Raw genomic sequence first — 17,481 nt, forward strand, 5'->3', positions numbered from 1 at the left:
AATGGTACATAGTGGTGAGGACATGGCTTGGTAAACTGGAACCATTTGAAAGAAGTGCACTGTGGCATAACCCCATGCAGTTACACATCTATGATGTTATGATGTAAAGTGATAGCTCCATTCCATGTTACTGTATCCTGGAAAGGATGAATTTTGAAAAATGATTTTTGGGGTCATACTGGACAAACACTTCATTGTGGTCTTCTATTGCAGTGCAGTGGCAAAAAAAAAAAAAAAGACAGTTCAGTCCTTTGTGGTATTAAAGAGTAGAAGATGAAGCATTATTAGAAAAGAGAAGTTAATCTATCTGTAGTACTAGTGCATATAGTTCTGTTGTCTGTATTTGAAAAGGATCTTGAAAAAACCCCGAAGAGTATGCAGAAAAGACTAAAAAATGATCCATGGGATGGAGAAAAATGTTTTCTAGTTAGGGGTTTAGTAGCCTTGCCTTACCTGAAGTAGCATGAAATGATTCCTATTGAAGTACCCTGGCATAAAATACCAGCTACTAAGTAGCTCCATAATCCTGTGGAGAAAGGATAAAGATTGTGACCCTGAACCAGAAGAACTTCAGTAACAGCTGGATGTGAGTGAGGTATTCTCCATCTGTTGATGTCTTCAAATCAAGAATTGAAACCTTTCTGGAAGTCATTGGATGAGTCAAACATGAACTACTGGACTCAGGAAGAGGTTGATAAGTTGAAATTTAGTGCTGTGGATAAAAAAAAAGAAAGACTCAATGATTCAGCCCTTCTGGTCTTAAGCTGCTTTCATAGATTCATAAACACTCAAATTCTTTTCTTTTCAGTCTGACACAACTGAAGCCTTTACTCTTAGTACAGCCTGAATTGTGTCATGTATTCCTTTTATCCCTTAAATTTGTGTGTTAGCTCAGACTGCCTTCTGACTTAGAACATTGAATCTGTTTTTCTCTTTCTTTAACTAGATTTATTAAGATTTATTCAAAATTCTTGCTAGTCATGATGTTGTAAAAATATGACACCACTAGCATGCGTTCTCTTATAGCTTATTTTAGAAGAGTGTAAATAGAGAAACATTTTCTAACAATCTGTATCAGTTTCAAGTTGTCCTTCCCTGGCGTAGATTTGTAAAGGTTGTGTGCTTTTGATTAATGCTACAGGGAATACCACCACTGTGTGCCTGCTTGATAGAAGAACATGAAGATCATATTAAGGCAGCAGCTGCTTGGGCCTTGGGACAGGTTGGAAGACATACTCCTGAGCATGCACGTGCTGTTGCAGTAGCGAACGTGCTACCCACACTGCTTGCTATGTATATGGACACACGCAGTTCAGAAGATCTTCAAATGAAAGCAAGTATATTTGTAGTATCTGCAGTATGAGATATTTATTGTAATCAACAGGTATAAGTGCTTAAAAACTACTAAATGGTATGTGCTTTGATTGATGTTCATTGAGTCACAGATTTCCTGGGTGTAGGGTGGCCGAAGGCTGTGTGTCATTAATTAGGACTGGCTGGTCCTAATGGGTGTGCATATGGTGCATACCAAATCATATGTTACAATCACAGCAGTCTAGTCCCTCATTTTCTTCCCAGTTTAGATCAGAGTTGCATACACCCATAAATGCTGTAATTTCTTGTGAGTGACTGATTTCTAATTATCTACTTTTTTTTTTGGAAGTATAAGCTCTTGTGCAAAATACTATAGTCCTTGTAGTAGATTTGCTTACATTTTTATTATTATAGTAAAACTGTAACAAATACTCAAAGCTCTTGAAAACATGCAACTGTTTGTGTTTAGGGCCTTCCTTGTGTGGGAGCTAGTAGAGTTGCAGTTTGGTGAAGTCTATTTTTGAGCAACAGTAAGTGAACCAACTGAAGAGTGTAATACGACAGGATATGGTCTCCCATTTTGTACTATGCTTATGTACATTCTACTGAAGTATAATGTTCCAGATCTGTAAAATAACTTTTGTATAGTCATTTTCAGTGGTCACCAAAATATCAAGGACAAATTAGCTGTACCTATAAACCTACCCAAGAAGGTCATTACTGCTTGTAGCAGTCAGCATTGAGTCTGTTTTCAACTAAGCACTGATGTACAGCTGTTTCACTCTCTCTTTCCCTCCCTGACTGGATGGTAGTGCACTTTGCTAGTAAGCCACTTCTAAAATACAATCTTTCAAAATGTGTTTTGATTTAGCTTTCTTATTATATTACAGTACAATTTATTTAAAGGGTCTACTACTGCTTCCATTTTAGTCAAAGGAAAATTGCCATTGCTTTGACCATAGATAACATAATAAGAATATGATGCGCTGTAGGTTTTGAGGTTTAATAAATCTAAGTAGAAAATTGATTCTTCATTAAGTGACCTGATAGATATCATAATTTTTATTCAGAAAATGCTCTTTGAGAATTCTGATCAATTTGCTTTTTTGATCAGAATTCAGTGATATATAACATGAATTCTTGTTGTTTTCATTGACATCTTACTAGAGAATTTTATTTTGCATTTCAATAGACTAAAAAAGCCTTAAAGAACATCCTTCAGAAATGCACGTATCTTCCAGCACTTGAACCATTGCTGCATGATGCCCCTCCCAATATTATGAAACATATTGTTGGGCAGTTTAGTAAGGTAAGAAAAGGCTCTGCTTGATGACTAATATGTTAATTGTTTTCCATTTAGCAAGGAAGCTATCTTTCAAAAGATGAAGTCTCTCTAAAGGTCTCAGTTGTTTTCTCAGGATCCTCAAGCATCCCCTGCAGAAGTAGTTTGGAGCATCACATTCTTTTGTCTGATAAAGCTGGATACTGTTTCATCTGGAACCTGCCATAATTCATCCTAAGACTGGGAAAACAGTTGCTTATAAGCAAGGTGTTTTTTTCTTCCTTGCCTCTTGAGGCTATGTGGAATATTAACTCACGTGCAAATATTTTCACTGAGCCAGTGTATCACATAAATCCCAGTCACATCTGTTTTAGATAAAGTACAAGCTGTCTGTACAGGAGTGACTTAAGTCAGGTATTTTACAATAATCTAGAGTACAAAAGCTTCACCACTTTTATCCTCATTAATTTTAAGTCTCAGTTAAGTAAGTGTAAAAATCCCAAATCTTTTCTCATCCCTCTCAAAATTTGAAACTGTTTGTTATTAATTACATTGTTGATTTGAGCGCAGCATGTAAAAAGTGATACAATTTTATAAAAATATTTCAAATTATTTAAGTAATTGCTAACTAATCAGGAGATTTCCAGTGTCTGCAGTGTTCACCAGCTGTTGGAAATCTGCTCAACTATAGACTTTTTGTGCAATACTCTGCAGTGTAATCTGTTAGCAGCGGGTACCAGGCTCTCTTGGTGAGATGTTCTTTCTGGAAGTGGCCAAGTAGAACACTCTTGATATTCAGTTCTGATTATCACAGATCTGGAAGCACTACTATTTGTAGTGCAGATTCCTGATTACATTGCCACATTTAGGTTTGTCCTGTCTTCTTGCTAAGTCTGTACAAAGATTGGAGATTTGCTCAGAATCCAGTGCCTTTTGCTTCTGTGTGCTGACTGGAGCTATTAAGGAGCTGAGTGCATAGTAATTGGTTACCCAGTGTATAGGTTTGAATGTTGTTTGCTGTTGAAGTGGTTTTGTACCCTTCATGTCAGCTGATGTTTTGTTTTGTTTCATTTTTCTTCTTCTCCTACATTATATTAAACAAACTATACTTGTCTGGCATTTGCTCTTCTGAAGTATACATTTAAAATTAAGTTCTCCGCAGTAAAAGCATTTTTCTCTCCTGTACCATAGCTTGGGAATTTCCTATTCTTAGAGTTCTGCTGTATTACTTCTGTTGGCTTATTTATAGCACAGTAAAAGCCTTATTTCTGAGCTGTGCTTCAGAGTGAGATGCTATCCGTTCTTAGTGCTGGACTGTGTCATTTTAGCATTATCCTTTTCAGGGTCTGTGCAATTCTATGCTGTCTCAGTTTGGACTGGGGGAAGGGACTGCGTCTCAGAGGTCTTTAGGGCCTCTTCCAAGAGAGTTTTCTGCTGTCTTATCCAGCCTGGGAGTCACAGTGGGGAGGAGGAAGGCAGGGAAAGGGCCATATCCTGTCTCCTTGCTAGTTCCTTCTTGGCAGTTCTTGTTCTGGGAGATAGGTGGAAACAGCCGTCTTTGCAGTTCCCACAACGAAATGATCACAGTTGTTCCTGACACTTCTGTGGAGCATATAATAGGGAGAAGTCTCTATGCTCCCCTGTTTTTTCTTTACCCGTCTGTTGATTTTGTACAGCCTAGAGGAACCAGAGAAGTGAAGGCTGTTTGCTTATATGCATGGCAGAAATCTCATCCTTCTTTTCCTTCATCCTTTTAGGCAATCCCTTCCTCCTTCAAGACTCTTGTTTTACGCTGAGATACAGTTAAATTTATAGCTTGATTTGTCTGACCAGTGTGAAGGCTTACAAAATGCTTTTACCCCCATAGTATGTAACTGTCAGAGTTGGTTTTAAACCCATCTGGTTTTGTTGTAGATGCAGCTGACGTCTTGCATTCTCTCTCTCTCTCTTCCCCCCCCCCCTTTTTTTTTTTTTTTTTTAATATTTTTGCAGCCCTGTGGGCCTATGGACTACATGCTGTCATTCTCCCTTGCCTGGCCCAGCCCCCACTTCCTTCCCTCCCTCCCTCCCTCCCTCCCTCCCTCCCTCTGGACGGAGCTGCATATTGGCATCACTCGGGGAGCGCAGAATGTATTGTCTGATCATTTCTGCTTCTCGTCCCCCTTGGCTGCAGAAACTTCGCATTTTTGCTTTGTGTGTTTGTGTGTGTGTTTGTAAAAGGCTTCCATGGCTACACAGTGTGTTGCAGGATTTTAATATCTAGGAATTTAATAGTAGTAGCATGTAATGCTTCAAGGCTGCATTGTTCACTTGCAACAATTCTCAGTATTGTTTTCATGCACTAATCTATACTAGATCATTATAATGATATAAAATTCTGCTCTACAATTAAACTGTGGGAATTGACATAAAAGACCTGAATAACTTGGTTTAAGTGGAGCAGATGCTGTTGTTATTCCATATTAGTGTTCTGGTTTTATTATCTATTTAATCTCCGCAATCGTATTGTCTCTGTAGGAATAATTCAAGAAATATTATTTACATAAAGATAAATATTAAATTCAGTATTTTTATATGTTATGTATTAAAGTACATGTTAAATTGTGTTATAACAATAAAGGACTGGTTTATGATTTTTTTCCTCTACAACTGGGTGTTAAAATACAGTAGTCATTACAGATGTTGTACCTCTGATGTGTTCCATTTTATCTGTCCTCTGAATTAAAAACAGATAAGCAATATTTGAGCCTAGTAGCACAGAGATTCCTTTAAAAGAAAATGTTCTTTTTTTAATGTACTTTTCTGTGTGTAGGTGTTACCACATGACAGTAAAGCACGTCGTCTCTTTGTAACAACTGGTGGACTTAAAAAGGTTCAAGAAATAAAAGCAGAACCTGGGTCACTTCTTCAGGAATATATCAACACTATTAACAATTGCTATCCAGAGGAAATAGTAAGGTAGGGAAAATGAAATTTAAAAAATTCATACTTACAACATTGTTAGACCTTTTTCACAAGAACAACACAAAGCAAGGATTTACAATATTAATTTAACTTCTACGTGAATTTTGTTTTTAATGAAACAGCATAACATTTGGTTAACTGCCCCAGTGGTAACACAACCGTTAGACACATACTTTTGAACACTTTCTCTTTTCTGATTGTTTTTGGGATCAAATTTCTTTGTCTGTAAACAAAGGCCAAATAATCATGCTCTTGCAGGAAACTGGGGGAGAAAAGTCAGTCCTGCACTACCCAGACAAACTCCGAGACTTCAGCACAACCGCTCTCATATTAACGAATGTCTGTGGGAAGTTTAGTTTATCTTGATAACTTACTTATGGGTTACTCAGGCTCCAAACTACAGGTATTGGTGAATCTTTGCTTGCATCCTTGACTTCCCTAAGAGCCTGTCTGAATTAGTGTATTCAGAGGCTCCTTTGAAACTTCCTCTGATGTACAGAGGGACCAGAGGCTCTTCTGCACAGTTGCTCTGCCCACAGCTGCCCTTCCTCCCCCAGCCTCATCATGAGGCTTAAGTGTTATATAAAAGGACCATACACCAGCTGTCTGCAGCAAGTTGAACTTTGCCCTTAATGAATACAGAAACACTATTAAATAGCTTACAGTCAAAATGTCACCATCCTAAATTGTAATAATGAGAGAAATGCCCTCCTAGATTCTAGATATCCATTTACCAGTCCTTCAGTCCATCAACACATCAAAAGGATGCTGTACTCGTGCACTCCCTCTACAGGCTCTGAAAATCTGCATCATCAATTTTAATTACAGCAACAGAGTTCTTCAGCTAATAGTAGCTACAAACTAAGTCACGCAAAATGAAGCCCCGTTTGCCTCCACAAGGACAAGCCAGTGGCTGTCAAATGGGTAAAGCAAAATCATAAAGAAACTTTATTCTGCAGCTACAAATACTAATACTTCAGAGGGAAAGAGGACATTTGCTTACACTTTTCTGGATATAATTAATGTTTCTTTGGTACAGCTATTTTTTTCCCCTGTAAATGAAACAAGGTTACTTATGTAGGATGGGATGTAATAAAGAAAAGGGCCCCTTCGAGCATCTCCAGCTTGCCTCTTTGTGCTACTGCCTGTTGTTGGTTGTGCTGCCTGAGGCACAGCTGCTATAATAGACTCCAGCTCTGGGTTTGTCCCGGAGACCTGTTATTTTAGGCTGTTTGCAGACTGAATATAATAATGCATTGAAAAGTTAGCTTTACAATCAGAGAACTAATACGAGTTTTAAAGAGTTACATTATGCGGAAATCTTTCAGAAAATGAAAATCAACAAGGTAAATGGATCTTCCTTCAGTGTGAAAACATTGGGGATTTCTACTTGAATACATTTTAGGAATGCATTACATGGAAGTGTGTTCCTCTCTCTTTATAGTTAAAGCTTTCAGGGCTCAGAGATGACAGTTTACATGCCTGCAAAACCAGAAATGGACTGAGATGTATGTTTTTAGAATAATAGTAATAAATTTCAGATACTCTTAACCTGGAAGAGAACTAAATGCAGCTTTGGTGATACTTGCATATTGGAAGCATGTAGTTGGTCCATTGTGGAAAACCAACTGAATGACAGCAGGACAATAATGGCACCATAGACTCTTACTCTAATGAAAACCTATTGGATAATCTCTGTCCTTGAGCTGGCATTAGAGACAGAAGGTCATTGTGATAAATTTTTTTGTTCCAGAATCAATGTCTCTCACATTGATGTAGACTTCACATTAGCTTTGGGTTGTGTGCTTATGTTTGATGAACAGCAGTAGACTATTGTCATCTGGCAGCCTATGGTTCTGTGTAAACTCATGCTTTTTTATTAAAGGCCATCATTTCAAAAGAAGTTAACATCTACATTTCTCAGGAAAGGCAATGCTTATGGCTGCTGAACCTATCTAAAAACTAGCCACTTACCTACATGCCCTAAAAGAAGCTAAACATATTTTTGAAAACTTGACTTCCAAGTATAAACGATAACGTAAGTTGAAAAGCAGGCTCTTAAAACATTGTAGGGGAATAACTGTAGAACTCCTTGACCAGTGTTTAATGCTAGGATTTTTTTTCCTGATCGATAGAAATATGAATAGTGTTTCATTACTTAGCACAGAACATGCCTTGTAGTCTAATGCACAAACAAAATGTTTCTCTTTCAGGTATTATTCCCCTGGATATTCTGAGATACTTCTGGAAAGGGTGGAAAATTACCATCCAGTTTTATAAACTTCAATTTTTTTATTAGAGCTGTATTTCACATTTATGCCTTTATGACTGTAATACAAATACAGCTGTTGAAACTCTTGTTTGATTCTGAAATCTCCTTCTACTGTTTGAACTACTGAAAGAGCTCAGCAATTCCAGTGAGCTATATTTTGCTCTTTATAAACTTGTTTGTTGCTAAGTTTTAGTTCCTTTTTGTTTTTCTCTAACATTACTACCAGATATTGCAGCGTATATGAATGGAATTTCATGCAGGGGTGATGATTTATCACAGCAGCTTTTTTAGAATGTCATTTCCTTTTCCTTCCACAAGAAAGGTTTGTTATTATCTCATTCAAATTTTAGCCTTCTCAATACTGTAGCCATTTTCCCCTTTTGCCTTGCATATTGTTTAGAGCTTCCCAAGCTTGATGAGGGGGAAAAAGCTGGCCCCTGCGCTTTTTCTAATTATGGAATCCATTCTGCACTGAGATATCTCTTACTGCTACCTTTCAGAAAGTAAAGCGATGTGATTTTGCATCTCTGAACATATTAGTAGCTGCTAAATAAAGACATAATCAGACCTGATGATGATAAAAGGGCTGAATTCTGCATGATGTGATAGTGTGGTGGTCCTGGCATGGTAGATAATACATCTTCTGCGAAAGTCCTCCTAATTAAGGCAGGATTCACTGTGGAGGGAAGAAGCAATACGCTGTTTGGTGTATGCATCGTTGTTCCTCTTGGAAAGGACAGAGTGAACTTAGAACTTCCACGGGCACAAAGGGAAGGACCCTGGGAGGTTTGGCTCCATTTGGGTCAGCAGCAAATCTGTGCGGCTCAGAAGAGAGGAGAATTGCTTGGCTGCGGGAACACTGTTAGCAAAGTTCTGAGCACATTCAGAGGAAACCTGAGGATACTTGAGTCCCACTGATTTGAGTGATGGGATTAAGGCTGCTCAGTGCTTATTCTTCAAGAGCTGAAATTGCTGCAGAATTGAGTTGAAACACATTTGGAACTTAGTCTTGAAGTTGCAGATCACATCAACATGGAGGTTATTGGAGGTATGAGCTCTTGCCTGTAACGTCCTGGAAATATTTTTGCCTTCTTATGTAGAGTGGAAAGACTTTTACATTCTGCTTACTCCTCTGGTGTACTGTAGCAGCAGGGAGCAGCATACAACCCTTCAGTATTCCCTAATATGTAACTGCCATTTACCATTTTTTGTTCTTCTAACCATTTTTCTTTTCCTCATATGCAGCAGTTTTCTGTGGTTTGTTCCTCCCCGCCCCCCCCCCCGCCCCAAGAGTAATAAACAGTGTTTCTGGAATGGGATGTTGAAATACTGGCAGCCACAAGGAAAGACAATATTTGAAAACCCCCGCAGGAGAGAAACTTGTCTACTTTCTTAAACATACTAACTGAATGAGTTTATAAAACAGGGATAGTCTCTTCTATTACTTGTAAAACAGGAGCAAAGACTTATTGCAGTTGGAAATGATTTAGAGTGGCTTTTCTCTGCCAAATTCCAAATGACTATTTTCTTTTATTCTTGTCAGCATATTTTTCAGCAGTTCACAAAAACATTGATGGGCTATCTTGTGTTAAGGTTTAATTCTACAGAGGGCTGTGCTCCCGCTGTGAGGTACTTGGTGCTCCCAGACTCTGCTCTTCAGGAGGAGCAGGGGATGCACAGTACCTTGCTGTATGGAGCCTAACTGAGACGGAAACTGTTGGTGTCATGAATGCTGGTATAGAAACCACACCAGCTGGGTTCTTTCCTTAGCCCACATCAGAGTGAAAAGTCTTGGCACTGACTAGCTTCTACCAAATGCCTTTTTGTTTTTGGTGTTTATATTCTGATATTATTAATGCTAGGACACTAGCGGAAAAACATTAGGTCTATTAAAAAGATTGTTGTAATACTCAGTAATTTTCTCACATGCATTATGGATATTTAAAAATCAAATCTTGTGCAATCTCTAAAAGAAAATGTAATGGAAGGGCTTCCAGACAGTGTTGAAGGATCTGAAGCCTTTATTTTCCCTAACGGAACAGAAATGGTGCAGAGGGCTGAATGCAGTTGCAGTGCAGATGGGAGGCAGGGTAGGCATGGAGCCGCGTACCCATAGCTGCATCATGTGCTTGGGAGCACACCCACACCACACAATGCTAATGTATATGTTTTGTGCGGAGAGAGCAAAGAGGCTTCAGTCCCCTGACAAATGTGCTCCTGCTGTGTCACACTGTGCTACACTGTAAGGATTCCACAGGGTTAAATTTCAATGCCTAAACAATTTGTTCACAGTCTTTTCACAGTCTTTTTCTGATTCCTGACAAAGGAAATGATTGCACAAGGCAAACCTTCAAAGCGATCTGATTGTGCAGAGCACAATCTAAATCAGACCTAGCATAAATACATCTTTACATCAGCTAGGCAGTTCTGTCCTAGGCCAGTGGCTGTTTGGCCTCTTGTCACAGGACTCTCCTGGATGATGCCATATCCCAGTAGGCTATGGCAGTGCAAGGTCCTCTCCCACATACTTTGAGACCCCCTCAGCGTTCCTTTGCTGGCAGGCTGCTTCCCTGCATTGTACGTACACCTTGTGGCTGGAGGCTTCCCTGGAGGTATGCGTCTGCACAAGACGGATCTAGCCCTTTACAGCAGAATTATCACTAATTTGTATTTTAGGCTTACATTACGAGGGCAAGAGTTGCTTTTTTCCTGTAGTGTTTCACAAGCTCTGATGTACAGCGTTTCTATTCCATGCTCTAATTTGGCTTAAGTTGTCATCTAAAACTATATTAATGTTTGTAATTGCTTCTCTGGCAGGCTTCAAGTGTGTATCATTTGTCTCAATTTCATAGAATAAAACGTAGATTTGCATTTTAATTCATTGTGTAAATGCTGTTTTCATGGTAGTTTCTGACTATGATGCTAGAAAAGATGAAGAACAGGCTCATTTTGCAGCTTGAGCCTGACACCACCTTTGCGTGTTTGTCTCAGCTTACCTCTCAACAGTGCCTACTTCTAAGCTTAGGACATACAAGCATTTCAAGTAAGAATCCCTCTCACAGAGGTGGATTATTAAGACACACAAAGAAAATTAAGCCAAAGCTTTGGCAGAAATAAATGTAAGTGGAGACAGCGCTTAAATAATTTTGCCAGTTCTTTTGACTGCTGCGTTGGGACTTTTCAACCCAAGTCTTTAAAGATCTTGTCTGGGGGCCTGAGCCATGATTTTTGTCTACATTACTACAGCTATTATTACATCTACAGATGTAAACCAGGGCCTTGAAAGAACATGTGGATGTGTAAAACTTTACCATATTTCATTCAGTGGATGGATTAACTGGCCTACAAAAGCTCCATTCTTTATCTGAATGACTGGAAACCAAGAGGATCTGAAAAGGGGAAATTCAAGGAGTTCAACTCTTGTGCATATAATATGTTCTGCATTTCCAGAGGGATTTACCAAGGGATTGCTTTGTCTCATCTGAAGTGATCAATCTGCTGGAGATCTGCATCTTAACAAACAAACGAATGAAATGTTGAAGGAGCTGAATGGAACTGGTGAAGGAAGAAATTAATCTCATTTTGTGAAGTAAAGCATAAAGTTACTGTAATGAGGAAGCAGACGGAGTGTGGGCAGATCCTCAGTGTTCTTGATTTGGTGTAGGGGGTTGTGAATTAGCTTGGCCAAAAGGGAGTTTTAGGCATGGAGGGTGCCGTGGGATAGCCTTCAGCTTCTGGTGTAAATTGGAGTCCTCTGATTTCGGGGCATGTAGGGGTGGCTGACTATTGTCCCTTCAGTTGAGGAATCTGTGAAAACATGCTTGCCTCAGTATCTTCCTTAATGGCTGACTGGTGTCCAGTATCTTGGTTGTTAGAATTTTAGATCTCACTATGTGACCAGGGTAGAAAGGAAGTATGGAGTAGCACTAGACTGCAAAGCCAGTGGTTCCACTTCTTGCACTGACATAGGATTGCTTTTATGGTCTTGGATAATTATTACAAATCCCTATGTATCATCATCTTCAGCTGTGAAGTATCTGTTACACTCGTTTGTTAACTTGCAGAAGTGCTGGGAAAATTAAATTCATATGAGAGGTCGATGCAGCAGAACTTAAGTTCTTTATAACTAATACCATATTCAGAAAGGAATATTGTTCAAGAACCTACAAAAATTTACCTAAGAAATCTTTGAGATGCTGATTTTTAGAATTTGACTTGAACTAAAAGCCAGTGGATTTTGTGAGTTTCCTCACCTGACACAATTTGAAGGGATCTTGGAGAAAGAGGAAATTACGACGTCTCTCATGACTATACTGAAACTATTGATGTCATTTTTGTATAATACTTAACTGTTAATATTGATGCTACAATGCTGTATTCTGCAGTCAGCTCTATAATTTAGCTAGTGAAAATACTAATTACATTATTACCACTCTGCTGTATTTCTAGATACTGCACAAAAGATTGAATTAGAAAATACATATATGCAATACTAAAGCATGTTTTGATGATGAGAATGCCTTTTAACACTGGAAATGGTACTGTGCTGCCTTTCAGAAGAAGTTACTCTTACTTGGGTTAAACACATTTTGTAGTTGTTTGTGTTCCCTCCCACCTAGAGGTCCGATCACGAGGCTTGCTGAGTGCTCAGCGAAGTGCTGAGGACCATGATCTACTGTCTGTAGCAGAAACCAGTTGTGTTCACTGTCATGCATCAGCAAGCTATGGAGAGGAACAATGTGAGTGTACTAATGTCATCATCTTAGCAGATTTCCACAGAGATTTTGAAGGCTTGCTTTTTCTTCATAAAAATACGCTTGTTCCTACTAGTTCCTACCTCCAAACGGAGTTAAAGAATAGGTACCCAGATTAACTTTAGCTATTCTATATTTTGTTCCTTTAATAACAAAAATTAAGTTTTGAGAGGGGGAGAAAGTGTGTTAATGTCTTTCTTTAAAACAAAGTTATTGATTATTTTTTGTGTCAATATCAGCGACAAAACTTTTTGTAATCTTGTGACAAGATCTGTGCCCTTTGCTCCCAAGGAAAGTTTTGTCTTCACTGATAGAGGCTAGTGATGTGTTTTATCCCTGTTGTCCTATTTATAATTAGGTCTGATGGCCTCTGTACATGTTCACCTTTCAATATTAGGTCAATGTTAAAGCCATTGTCAACCTAAAGGGTTGGATTACTACCAAGATTCAGCCTCCGTTGCCCCACAGTGCTATAAATTATATTACAATCTATTGTTAAAAAATAATAATATGCAACATAGAGGTCTGATGGAATCATGTTAATGAGAACACTGAAGCTTCATTGACTTGCAGTGTCATTAGAGCTGTGAGACAGGTTTATGGCCTTGTGCAAAGTATATTTGTGTTGGTTTAGACACAGTATTTATTTGGTCACACCCAGCCAAATGTTTCCTTACTAAATTAAAATAAATGCTGGTTAGTTCAATGAGCTACAAAGTTATATAGTGTAATTTCAGGTTCTCAAGTCACAGAAAATAAGCCCCAACAATGGAAATCAGTAGAGGATCAAAAATGATGGATATACTAGAGTGAATATGAACAAAGAGGGAACGGAGTTTACTGAGTTGGGCGAAGTTAATTTTTTATTACTCAAGCAATGTATAAAAGTTGGAAAGAACAGCTCCCATCCGTAGTCTGCTCTGATCTTTATGTAACCCCTCCCTGTATACACGTACATACACACTTGCAAGCATGGTCAACCAAAAGGTAATCGTAACAATTTCTGTCTTTGCTTTCACAGGACTTGCCTCTGTAAAGCATCTTTAGTGGCTGGAGGAGAGCAGGTCATTGGCAGGTCCTCTGCTCACTAATGCCAGCTTTATGGTACTAATTTCCATTAAGGTCAGCAGCACCCACCTGATTTCCATTGCAGTGAGAATCAGGCACTGGATCTGCATCACCTGTACTCCTTTGTGCTCTGAACAGCTCTGCTTCTTGCTGGAAACAAAGCAGAAGTGATAAAATGACTTTCTTTTTTTCTTCCCCAGCAGTGCTTCAAATGAGGGAATGGTAGGAAAATCTTTCTAGAGCTTTTGGGGAATGGCTCATGCTCTGTGTTGGAGACTGAATCCCCAACCGTGCAGGGCATGAGATAGAAAGAAAGATGAGAAGAATCAGTAACAGACTGGTGTTGCAGCTATTACCTGCTTTGGGAAATGACTATACAAGGAAGCTTCAAGTTTTCTATCTCCTTTCATGAGTAACACCTCCTTGCTGTAGCCATCTCTGAGTTTGGTCATGGAGCTTGTCTCTGCCTCCTGCTTTGGGGCCAGGTGGTTGCATCAGTTGGTGACACAGTGGCAGTGCTGCTCATGCCAGCCTAGTGTTGGATCATGATTCCTACAGACATTTTCATTTTATGGGAATGGAAAGGAGCATAACTCCAGCGATTCTATAAGCAGTTTAACAATATGAAATGTTCTTGCTTTCAGTCACTCCAAAGCAAATCCTACGCCAGCTTATCTGTGAAGACTACAAGGGCTTGGAGCACACCAGAGACAGGGAAATTTGGCAGTGGGAGGCTGGACAGGGTTCAAGGAGAACAGGCCTTGTGCCTGTGCTGCTTGTATGCCATCATAGCCAGAGAGATGGAGCTGGAATCAGTCTGTCCTTAATTGCATGGGTTAAGACCCCACCCTGCCCTGGAAAAGGCAGAGTACAGCATATACGCATAGGGCTGAGAGGAACTATAGATTCTTCTCCCCTCCTCCATCCCACATTCGTTTGGCAGCAGTGCACCAACCGTACCTGGTTGGGTCTGGCACAGGGAGGACTTCCACCTCCTCAGGATATCCCAGGGGTGTTGTTCATTAGTGCTTTGAGATTGAAAACTGCTGTGAGTGCTAAGTGTTACTACTGTTTACTGATGTGATCAATGTGTAGCTGACCTTAAATCATTTTCTTGTGGTAATTCCCTTGGTTAAAGTGGAGAAAATGAACCGTTTTGATGACAGTGTTTTAAGAAGCTGCCATTTCAGAAGCTATAGCTATGCCTGTGATACATCGCCCTGTCTGACATCACGGGTGGAAACTTGGCTTTCTGAGGCGTGGAGCTCCAGTTTGGACCATCTCCCCATATTTATGTATCTTTTTATACCAGACATAACCTACTAGTAACAAAATCTGTTAAAATTTTTGCCATTGACTCGAATTATCATGAGGTCATGAATCATTATTTTAGGTCTAGCCCTTCCTCCTCCAAGTGTTTTTTAAAATCCTGATTTTGTGTTTATGCTAATGTAGTCATGCAATGGGAATGTTTGGTAAAATTGCTGTTTAATTTACAATAGAAGAAGGCTTTAGCAGCTGTTTTATAGCAGTTTAACTACTCTGACCTAAATAACTGTTCTTAAGAGATTGAAAAGTAATTGAAAAGGTGAAAAAGTCCAGGACTGTCCTCTCTTTTTTTTTTGCATTTTGTGTGTTTCTTTTTTAAAACATCTTTGAAACCGCTTTATAAACAATTTGAGTTCCTCTGCATAATTCAGATGAGAGAGGAAAGAATGCCAGTTTACTGGGACTTGTTCTCTGACCACCTGAGAAAAAAAGGAGTTTTTCATCCTCTTGAACATCATCTGGAGTTACAATAAAATGTGCTCTCAGCTGGATTCCTTCTGTGTGAAAATAGACAGAGCTACATCATTGCACACCTAAAGGAAGGACACAGAACTACAAAAGCAATCTGAAATCTGAATTTTCCCTGCTCCTCGGAGACCACAAGTAACTTTCTGTAATCTTAATAAAAATTATTTGAATCTTGAAGGAGGGATATACTTCTCCCTTCAACCTGAGTAGTCCAAAGGACCAAAGCTAGAGATCCTTTTATACACAGCTGAGTCGCCTGTCAGGGTCATAGTGTGAAAACCCCTAGCAATAGCTATTGAAGGAACTGAAACAATCCACAAAACTAAAAGGTAATTTGGGAAAATTCACTAGTAAGGTAATAAAACTTCAGCTGAATGTTCATTCCAATCTGTTGCAGATGAATGAAATGTGGTGCTAGTGCATTGGAATCCTGGAGTGATAGACACATGAAGAATACATAAAAGATGGATGTTAGTTAACTATTGCTGCAGACAGGCTGTCCTACTTGTCTGGGGAGCTGGTCCTGCAAACCCTCAGCCAGGCAAAAGCTTTTGTTGATTTGAGGGTGACTGTGCACTGAAGGAAGGTTCCCGGGCCTGGGCATATGGCAGTCAGATGATGGCGGTGCAGCTCCTGTGACGTGCTCTGGACTGGTGGAATGGTTAGATGACAAAACTCTGCAACTTCACACAAGTGTGCTGTAATTTGAAGCCGTTCTGCAGGGAAACTGTAGGCAGCAAGTACAATTTCTAAGCCTGATATAAATTCCATCCTGTTTAACTGCCATCAGTTCTACTGCTGCAGATTAGCAAACCAAGTGAAGAACAAAGCAATGGAGAGATTTGATCTGGCTTCATATGGAAGAGCGTCTTCCATAGCCCCGAAAGCACAGCACTGAGGTCTTTGCTGTCTTCTGTTGCCATATCGTTGTGCCCTGGGCAGGCAGCTGGTCCATTTGCTTCCTTCCCTTTTTCCTGCTGAACAAAATAGTGGTTCAGTCACTCTCTTCTGGATTTCCTTCATCTCGTCTCTCTGTCTTTTTGTTTTTTAATTCTTTCATTTGCTTCAACTCAAATTCACTGATGCACATACCTCCTACATGACTTCATCTGTGGGAGAGATGCACGAATCTCTCCTTTAGCTCCTTCTGATGCTTTTCCAGACCTCAGGTACTCCCTCTGTTCCTTGATTCTAGGTTGGATGCACTTAAATAATTTGTTCTGTGTTTTTGTTTATTTGGCTAATTACTCTTCACATCTCCTTCAGCCCTCTAAGTTACTACTCCACACATTGCTTGTCATAGTTCACACTCCTTTTGTTTGACTTTGCTTTTTCCAAGGCTAGTTACTGGGTCTTGGCAGAATTGTTACAGCATGTCACAAACAGCTGTTTTTTGCTGTGACAATAGGCTGATGTATGCCTCGAAAGTGAACGCACAGGCCTGCATATTAAATGCTTACAGTGTCGTGACAAGCACAACCAATTTTTTAAAATCCTTTAAAAAAAATTAAGGTGGAGATTAAAACTAGGAAATAATTGAAAAGAAACATTCCCAAACTGAGGAGCAGGCATGCTTGAGATGAGCCATACAGTATCAGCTGTGAGGAAAATCTCAAAGAAGATCTCTTGCAGTGAAAGACTTCAAGAGGAGAGGAAAACACCATGGGCCCCATGATGTCCTGTGCATAGGAAATGTAGCATGTGGGTGCCTGCACAATTTCTGCTGGGTTGTAACCCAGTAAAGGGGTTACGGAGTAAATGCAGCTCTACTTACCCAGCAAGACAGGGTGTTCTTATTTTACAGAATTCATTTATTGCTTCAAATAAACCGTTTTATCAGACAACTACATCATGATCACTCTGAGCATGTATTTTAATGACTGCTTTGTTTTAAAGCTGTGTAGAGTACGCTACTGCCTTCATCCTTCTGTCTTCTCTCTGTATCTTTCCTCCACTTTTCCATTACTTTTCCCCATTAACGTTCGATGCACGCTATCAGGTATGTCTGTCGGTGGGTATTACTTTCACCA

At 39.5% G+C, this 17,481-nt stretch overlaps 1 protein-coding gene across 2 annotated transcripts in view; it reads left to right on the forward strand.

Moving 5' to 3' along the window:
* SPAG6 (sperm associated antigen 6) overlaps positions 1 to 10,709 on the forward strand; it is a 38,103-nt gene extending 27,394 nt beyond the window's left edge. For both annotated transcript variants that reach the window (XM_076331680.1, XM_076331681.1), the window contains exons 8-11: positions 1,142 to 1,333; positions 2,507 to 2,623; positions 5,409 to 5,554; positions 7,774 to 10,709. In XM_076331680.1, the coding sequence (XP_076187795.1) occupies positions 1,142 to 1,333; positions 2,507 to 2,623; positions 5,409 to 5,554; positions 7,774 to 7,840 (522 nt within the window). In that variant the 3' untranslated portion in view covers positions 7,841 to 10,709. The remainder of the gene's footprint in view (positions 1 to 1,141; positions 1,334 to 2,506; positions 2,624 to 5,408; positions 5,555 to 7,773) is intronic.
* The last annotated feature ends 6,772 nt before the right edge of the window (positions 10,710 to 17,481 follow it).

This window comes from Aptenodytes patagonicus, chromosome 2 (genome assembly GCF_965638725.1).
Source record: "Aptenodytes patagonicus chromosome 2, bAptPat1.pri.cur, whole genome shotgun sequence".
NCBI classification, from domain to species: Eukaryota; Metazoa; Chordata; class Aves; order Sphenisciformes; family Spheniscidae; genus Aptenodytes; species Aptenodytes patagonicus.